The following is a 9,317-nucleotide window of genomic DNA, read 5'->3' as shown; positions in this document are numbered from 1 at the left end:
TGTGTGTGTGTGTGTGTGTGTGTGTGTGTGTGTGTGTGTGTGTGTAGTGGGGGTGCCTGTTCTAATTCTCGGGATCCATGTAAAGAGGGTCCCAGGACTGTAAGTCTGTGATCTAAAATCTGTGATGGGCTGGCAGGCAGAGACAAGAGAAGCATGGGTTGCTTACTGGCATATGTAGCAGCGAATTATCAAGAAACAAGAGACCCTATGTTAAACAAGAGGAAAGGTGAGAACCAACACCCATATGCATGCTCTGGTGTATGTGAATGTGCTCATGTATGTACATGTAAAATAGACATACAAGGGCAAAACAAACAACTATAAATTAATAAAGCTAAATTGAATATAAAAATTCATCATTTCATTAATCAAACAAGAATGTGATATCTACTATATCTGTGATATATACTATATGTATGTATATACATATATATACTTGTATGTGTATGTACATATACATATATTTCTCAAACATTGTCAATGTTGAAATACACTACCTCATGGCAAGTAAGCTATAAAAATATTTCTGAAGGTGTTTTTCCACAGCACGTGACAGACAGGAGTCAATTATTGCCTGCAAGTTGTTTCATGCGTTCTGAAGCCTTCAGCAAATTCTCCTGACCTGGGTTGCATAGCTTGGCATCAAAAAGACAATTCCTTTGCTTGTGTACCAGTGGTGCATATGTAACAGTGTACAGATATGATAATGGTACCCTTTACCGGTCTGCATCGCTGCTTCTTGGTTCTCAGAGAGCAGCCCGTGCTGCTCCGGGAGGAGAGCAGAATCTCATCTATCCCCTAGCAATGAACATTTGCTTCACTGATACCAAATTTCCATCCTGCTGCTTTGTTGGGTGCATTTCTGCATAGATAACAACTTTCCATTTCAATGTTGAGTCATAGTTCAAAAATGGTAAGCATATCTTACAACAGCTACTACACTTAACACTTAAGCAAAAATGCATGCAATGATTTGAAATGGCAATATTCGCAACGGTGATGAAGACAATACCGTTGTTGCCACCTGACACATGACAGCCATAAAGACCTCACTAATTATAAATTGGATCTATATTTGTTTTCTTACCATGATAGGTGGGGATTAAACATAGGACCTATGGAATGCCACCCTAGTATTCACCAATGATTTATACCTCCAGTTCCCCCCAAATCTTAGAGGTGTTAAAGTATGGTATGTGGGGAGAATTGTACCTTAAAGTTTTAGGGGGGATTATTATGCCTTAAATGTCAAGTTGGATCTTGGATAAGACTGAATTTCTGTTCTGAGAGGTTCTCATCTTGTCTTTTCTATTCCTTGGTTACTTATAACATATATAAGGAGACAAAATAAAAATATCAGACAGTAAAACCTTATAAAACCACTTAAATATTATAAATTGAATTATATTTCAATTCATCCAAAAGGTTTTGAGTTTATACCTATCTTATTGTTGGTGTGTATCATCTATGTATGTATGTATGTATGTATGTATGTACATATGTATGTATGTATCAACCTATCTATCTACCTACCTTCTATCACCTATCATCTATAGACCTATGATACTGGGGGTATAATGTGGTCTATCATTGAGCTGTATCCCCTTCCCTCAATTTTGGCAGGGTAAAAGCACATTTTGTTTCAATTTTTTCTGAAGTATAATTCTACCCACTGCATGGAACAATAACTCTATTTCTTCCAAAGTCTAGTATGTGCATGCGAGTGCACACGAGGGTGCATTTGTGTAAGTGGGTGTGGAAGCCACAGGACAACTCTGGTGTTAATCCCAGAGACGGCTCATCTTGTTTGCTGAGTCAGGGTCTCTCATTAGCCTCTACTTACCAAGCTGGCCAGGCTGGCTGGCCAGCTAGCTCCAGGGATCTGCCTGTCTGGGCCTTCACAACGGGACTGCAAGTGTGTCCTGTGCCAGCTTTTCTGTGTGCATTCTGGGGATCCAACTTAAGTGCTCATGCATGAAAGTGCCTTATTGAACAAGCTATTGTCACAGCCCTCCAAAGTGAGTTATGCTAAAATCACCAAGAATTAAGGGGGAAGTAGTGCTGCAGAGAGTGGCAAGGTGGGTCAGAGGGTCAGAAGCTGAATAAGAAAAGGAATGTGTGTGGCTGGTGACAACAGGAACTAGTGGGTGGCATGGTCTAACCTAAATGATGGGAATCTCAGCACTGGAATAATTGAGTACTAGTGTGCAAATTTTACTGGGAATATTATTAATGTGTATTTCCCAAGTAAAGGCTATAAATGCTAATTTATTTTCTCATCATTCCAATTATTATTATTATTATTATAACATCTCCTACAAGGCTGGGCAAAGAACACAAATGAGTTCCTTCCTAGAGGTAAAATTTCAGTAGAAAAGCCAATCCCCCCAGGGCCATGCTTCAGTAGCCTTTCATATGTAGTAAGGGGAGGAAAGAAATTAATGAGTGGGTACACAACCAGTTTTAAGTGATATATATATATATAAAACATTTAAAAACATTTAGCTAACATTTGTAGCCACAAGTTGCTTCTGCCTTGCTAGAAGTTAATCACAAGCCCATTGCTCGTTCTCTCTCTCTCTCTCTCTCTCTCTCTCTCTCTCTCTCTCTCTCTCTCCTCTCTTGCCTAAAGAAGAAACGCTGTCTATGGGTTTCTCTATTTGAAAGTCTTTTCCAAATGCACGTAAGAATAACAGAATAAAAGTAATATTACTGAACAAGTGTCACATTCTTTTGCACATGCCACCTCATGAATCATATTGCTTCAACAAGAACTCCAGAATAATGTAACTTAGCAGGTCAGTAGGTGTTTCTTGCTATTTTCTTTTACATAAATGAGTGTTTTGTCTGTATGTATGCCTGTGAATGTGTGTAAACTATGTGTGTATGCCTGTGTATGTGTGCACACTGTGTATGCCCAGTGCCAATGAAGGCCAGAGAAGGGGCAACAAAGCCCACTGGAACTGAAGTTACAGATGGTTGTGAGCTGCCATATGGGTGTTGAGAATCAAACCCACGCCTTTGGCAAGAGTACCCAGTGCTCCTAACCCCTGAGCCATCTTTCCCAGCTCAGTTCTTGGTATTTTTGAGGCAATAAATTAAGATCCAAAATTCCATTCAAATGTGTAATGACTTGATTTTAACTACCTTGTAAACTGTGTGAGCAATTTGGAAATTCTAAGTGAGACAATCCCTGGAACAGAGCAAGTAGGGGCGTGGATGGGGTTAGCCAATAGGCTGAGTAACAAGATAGCAACCACTGTTTCCTTGTTTGCCTACTTTCTTTGAAGTGGTTAGCAGCCAACACTTTTCAGAGTATAAAACTAAAGAAAATGGAATGTGTTATAATCCAGCGAAGGGATTCTATTTGTGATTCAATTTGATTCTACACATTAGAACTTTAATTAGTGCATGAGAAAGTGGAGGCATGGTGTGTGTGTGTGTGTGTGTGTGTGTGTGTGTGTGTGTGTGTATCATTTGTGTGTCTGTGTGTTTTGTTGACAGGTCTTTCTGACTGGAAGAATTTTAAGGGTGAGCTGACACGGTGATTAATTTTTGATGAGTGCTAAGAAAACTGCAATATCCGATCCTCGCTAGGGAGTACAGTTTAGTGAATACCACTGTGCTTCATTCTCTAAGAAAATGAAATCTTGAGAAGGGGTGGCCTGCTTTTCACCTTGTTGCACAAGTTTTGAAATTGGTTGGGTGGTGTCAAAATCACATGGTATATATCCTTAAACCCTGCCTCTGCCCTTCCTCTGAACATCTCCAAGATGTCTGTGGAAGGAATCAGAGGAGGACTAACTTTCTAAAAAGCTTCTCAGCCTGTAATTTCATTAAGGAACACTGGCTTCATATATATTTATCCACTCCAGCACTGGAGCAGATCATTACATATGGGTCACAAATGGGCAATTTTCAAACATCAAAACTTTGGAGAAATTTATTATTATCATTCCTTTTTAGGTAAATGCTCTTTGGAAAAAAATCCTAGAACTTTACTGACTTCTAAACATTTTCTTTTTTTTTAAATGCCTGTCCAAATTATAGGATTATGTATTTATTGTTTATTTATTTATTATTTATATATAAGGAAAGACAAAAAAGGAAAATGATATTTAGGACCAAAAATAAAAACAGCAGTGGCAACTGGCTATTCAGTGTTGATCAACTGAGTTAGACAAACGGGACAAAGCCATCCCTATCTATTTGTCTTTGTTGAGAAGGAGAATTCTGTCCTCAGTATTTCTTAATGAGTCAAGGCAAAAAAAACAAAACAAAAAACAAAAAACAAAAATCAACCAGCTAAGCAAAAACCAACAATAACAAAAAACAACCTAAGAGATGAACAGTTTCTTTCGCTCAGAGTTCCAGGCTGTAGTAGGCAGTCAGTCATCAAGGCTTCAGAGCCTGAAGATGCTAGCCACAGTACGCAGCAGTTACAGGAGAGCCTGCCTTACTCTGTTGCTCAAGTGACCAACCAACTCCTGCCCTGTGACTTTCCCACTACGATGGACTCTGAGCTGGAACTGTGAGCCGAAATCAAGTCTTTCTCCCCTAAGCTGCTCTTCTCAGGATGTTTTATCAGAGCAATCGGAAGAAGCTTAGACGGTGGCCTCTGCTCCGATGTAAATACAAAATAGGGGACCCGTTTCACCCAGTGCTTGATGAGCTTCTGGTATTTGGATGTGTGGTCAACTCTTGTAGTTTTCTTTTTGTTTGTTCTTCTCCCTTTGAACCTGTGGAGTTAGATCCCCACATAACTCACTGGCAATTTATGCTGTTTTGTTGTTGTTGTTTTGTTTTTGGTTTGTTTAGCAGAGAGGAGTTCAATCATGACTCAGAGTCTTTTCAGTTGTATTAAAGTTATTCTGGAGGCCATGCTTCTGTGGGTAAAACAGCCACAGTAAACAACCTCAGTTTGGAGGTCTTTGATTTTTCTACCTGCTACTCCCTTTGGAAAGATGGGTGAAAAAAGTAAATAAAAATTTAGCTGCGCCGGGCAGTAGTGGTGCATGCCTTTAATCCCAGCACTTGGGAGGCAGAGGCAGGCAGATTTCTGAGTTCGAGGCCAGCCTGGTCTACAGAGTAAGTTCCAGGACAGCCCGGGCTATACAGAGAAACCCTGTCTCAAAAAAAAAAAAATTAGCTGCATGAATTCTGAGGGGCTTTCTTTGGATGAGCAGTCCTTCTACAAACAAACAGAAGTGGAGTTCCCTACCTACATCTTAGTGTATGGATGGCAATGAGGTGCTGTAAAGGGTGCCAACTGCTCACAAGGGGAAATAGCGTACCTCGTAAGCAGAGATGATCAGCTGAAGAATGTTCCCAGAATCCTTCTGAAGGAGTCCCACGGTCGCTCCAGGAATGAGTTTCGCATAATTCTGTATACACAACAGAACAGGGAATAAGTCAACGTTTGACTGTTCACAATAACTGAGAAACGCTAAGGGCAGAGTTCAATTTGCTGTCTATGATACCCTCTGTTTAACTGGCCCCAGAAAAGCAGGCTACAGGTGGGTCTAAGTCGTTACTGGGGAATCTAGGTTTGTCATATTCCACAGCTGGGATTTATATCATGTCAGAGTCAAGCCTCAAATCCTAATGAGATTTATGAAACAACCTTTGCCCAGAAGTTTTGGGCAGACCTTCATGAATGTCCCTTTCTTTTGCCATTGTGGCAGAAACCACATTTTGGTGCACACAGAGACAAACAAGGAATGAGGTTGCTACTGTCGTTGGGTCTAGAGCTCGTAATGAGCAATCAACTGGTGGAGAAAGGGAAGGAATTCTTGCATGCTAGCTATGAACTCTCCAACTCTCCATTAACTCTCTGCTTTCTGCCTGTGATGAGCAGCCCTGTAGGGAGTCAGGATAGCCCTGGAACTAGTTAGAATTGCTCCTACCTGCATCACAATTCATTAGAATCGATGCTAGCCAGTCTGCATTCTCTGCTTACATCACTTCTCCTGGGATGGCCTTTCCATCCCGGGAGGACTTCCACTGTTAGTTAAGCATTCTAGGCTTGGGAATGTGGCTGGAAGATTAAGCTTTGCAAGGAAGAAGTTCTCTAGCTGGCTGGCTATTATCCTCTTTTAAGTTTTATTGTGTGTGAGTGTGTGTGTGTGTGTGTGTGTGTGTGTGTGTGCATGCTTGTATGAGTTTGGAAGACTGGTTCTGCAAGGAGTGTATGTGATTGTATGAGTGAAGGCTTGAAGTTGACCTTAGGCATCTTCTTCAATCATTATCCACGTTATACACAGAGTCTCTCATCGAGCCCAGAGGTTGCCATCTTGGTTGCTCTGGATACCCAGCTTCTTTAAATAGTTCTCTTTCTACTAGGATTAAAAGCAAGCTGCTGTGTTCACCCAGCTTTTATGTGGATTCTGGGGATCATCAGGAGCCCTCTCCTCAGCCCCTTTCACCTAATTTTTTTTTGGATAGGGTGTGTCACTGGAACTACACCTCACTGACTGGGCTGTGCTGGCTGGCTAGCAAGCTCCAGGGATCCTACTGGTTTTGCCTTCCCAGTGTTGTGATTACAGGTCCCTGCTGCTGCTTATAGCCCTTATTTGTTTGTTTATTGTTGCTGGGTTCTGGGAATCTGAACCCAGGTACTCAGACTTGCTAACTAACCCCTTTACTGACTGAGCCATCTCCGAAAACCCAGGTGGAAAGTTTTCCAAAGCACACACTGTCAATCCCTGCTTTCTTAAACAGAGACTCCCAAGAATATATTGGTGTTATTTATTTGTAAGGAAATGAAATTATATTTTCAATAGTAACTACAATTCTACGATCGTCAAAGTCTTCCAGAATCCACAGAGAAGGCACGCATGGTGGAAAACACCTCAGATTGTATGACCCTGGGAAGGGTCAAGGCAGGAGTTTTGTTGATTTGAGGCCATCTTGGGCTACACAGCAAGTTTCAGGCCATCTTGGGACATAGAGAAGACAGTATCAACCACAATAAAACAAAAATTAAGAAAGCAAAGGAAGGAAAGAATAAAGGGAAAGAAAGCTACACGATTACTCTCAACTCGAGGGACCATAACTCTGTTGCTTCCAGTCCTTGTATTTGCCTTAAAATATTTTCACCTTCTTCTTATTAAGTCCTCAGTTGCATCAAGACACTCATTTTCTGGCTTATTTATTTAAATCTGGACTCAGTATCTCTTAGGCAGCCTTACTATGCTAGACTGTAACAAGATAACATTGTCAGCCGTGGTTTTCTACATTCCTAGGTCATGAAATCAGATGATGAAGTCAAAATTTTGGCATAGAACACCATCAAGTTATACATTTAGGGCATCTCTATAGGTCCAAGGAAATTTCAATGCCCTATCTGTGCTAGCTAGTGTTGTATCAACTTGACACAAACTGTAGTCATCAGGGAAGATTCAGTCTCTCAACTGAGAAGACATCTCCATAAGATGAGGCTGTAGGCAAGCCTGTAAGACATTTTCTTGATTAGGGATTAATGCAGGAGACCTCAGCACATTGTAGGTGCTGCCAATGCTGTCCTGGTTGTCCTGGGTTCTATAAGAAAGCAGGCTGACCAAGCCATGAGGAATCAGCCAATAAGTAGCATTTCTCCTGTCCTGACTTCATCATTAAGTGATGGACTTTATAAGCCAAATGAACCATTCCGTCCCAAGTTGCTTTTGGTCATGATGTTTCATCGTAGTGATAATAACCCTGACTAAGACTCTCTCTTATTCCAAAGACAATTGAAGTGGTTTAGAACTGGATTAGAATAGTCATCGCTAATTCCAATAGTGACTATATGAAGTCAGGCCCAGGGGAAGGGAGAGAAGCAAAGAAGCCCTGAAGCCAGCCCAATGTCAGAATGCAAAGGCAGCTGGTGGCTCCAGGGACCTGTCAGGGTTATGCACCTGGGGAAACCCTAGCTTTCTCCACTTCTAGTATGGAAACAATGGGCTTCAGTTTTGAGTGGGGGTTTTGAAACATTCCACTTAGCCCCATGTTCATGTTCAAAGTTGCTGAAATCTGAACTCTCAGATGTGTCAGCTGCTGCCACTTTGATGCTGTATCTTAGTATTGAGGGGAACAAGGGCAGCGGTGGCAGGTAACATTTCTCAGCTTACTTCTTCCAATCAGGGCATGTTGGAGAAGGCCCCTTGCATTTCCCAGAGTAAAGGAGAGCCCGTGAAAACTGAGGAAGGCCCTGCCTCGCCGACTTACCTCTTCAAATAAACACATGTCACAAAGGGCCGTGAAGCATGAGACTGTGGTTAACAGCAAATACCTACATAGGAATTTGGATTCCGCTGGAGTGGAACTGGGATGCGTGTAAGTTTGCCTGATCTTGGAAGAGACAGTTGTGGAAACCTTTGTTCTAGACAAAGAAAGGTTTGGATCCTTTTGAAAAGGAATCTCAAGGTTCTTAGCTGGGTACAGAATTGTCACTCTTGAAGGACATTTTAGTATCCCCAAGGATGAGATGTTGTATTTTTGCAAGCACCGGTTCAAGTGGCTCTGCATTTGGGGTTAATTCTTGGCTAATGATGCTGATCCCATCCGCTTCCTAATGTGTAATTACGATCCTGCATGTGGTATGACATTTGGCATTTGGCTATTAGGACAAGTGGTTAATGCTAATCACACTTGCTGATTGCCACTAGAGCCAGGGTACAAAGGAACTGGCAGCCAGTAGCAGTAGCCATCGATGACACTGGCAATTATATGGAGGAAAACTATTAATTAATTTTTGGATGCTGATTTCTCCCCCAAACTATTTCAAATAATTAACTAGAAACATGACAATTTGGCTTAATGGTCTAACACTGTGAAAACTTGTACTTTAAATCTTTACAGTATTATGGTTATTGTAAGTATGTATCAAATGCCTTTCCTTCATAAAAACCTTAAGGTGATGTTGTAAATTGTTGCGATTAAACATGTTTAAAGTTAGAGAAGGGCTGCTTTTCACGAATGCTGATGAATTAGAGCCCTATGACTAAGACAGTGGTGTCAGCAACATGACGGCACATGAACTGATTAGAAATGCAAAGTCTCACATGTGGTCACAAACTCCCTATTATCCTCCGTGGATTAGCCTCATTACAGAGTTTCTTGGATTCCCCCGCTGCACCACCCAGGAGTTCCTGTCTGCATGCTCTTTCGGATCACCTGGGTTTTCTTATCTATTTGTTCACTCTGCTTCCATCTCAAAAACTGATGGCTTGTTAGTTTAACAGTGTGTGTTTGCAAGTGGCAAGGAATCATTCAGCTGGCAGCCATCAGAGGACACGGTACCCAAATTTATAATGGCACATTCTGACCTCCTCTTCAGA

The 9,317-nt window shown here is 41.3% G+C and overlaps 1 protein-coding gene across 1 annotated transcript in view; it reads right to left on the bottom strand.

Moving 5' to 3' along the window:
* The window catches only part of Itgb6 (integrin subunit beta 6), a 70,095-nt gene that overhangs the window by 27,175 nt on the left and 33,603 nt on the right, over positions 1–9,317 (bottom strand). The window contains exon 9 of the mRNA XM_028769270.1: positions 5,295–5,384. Coding sequence (XP_028625103.1) covers positions 5,295–5,384 — 90 coding nt within the window. The remainder of the gene's footprint in view (positions 1–5,294; positions 5,385–9,317) is intronic.

This window comes from Grammomys surdaster, unplaced genomic scaffold, assembly GCF_004785775.1.
Source record: "Grammomys surdaster isolate TR1022 unplaced genomic scaffold, NIH_TR_1.0 191, whole genome shotgun sequence".
In the NCBI taxonomy this organism is placed as follows: domain Eukaryota; kingdom Metazoa; phylum Chordata; class Mammalia; order Rodentia; family Muridae; genus Grammomys; species Grammomys surdaster.
This window is presented reverse-complemented; position numbering and strand designations above follow the sequence as displayed.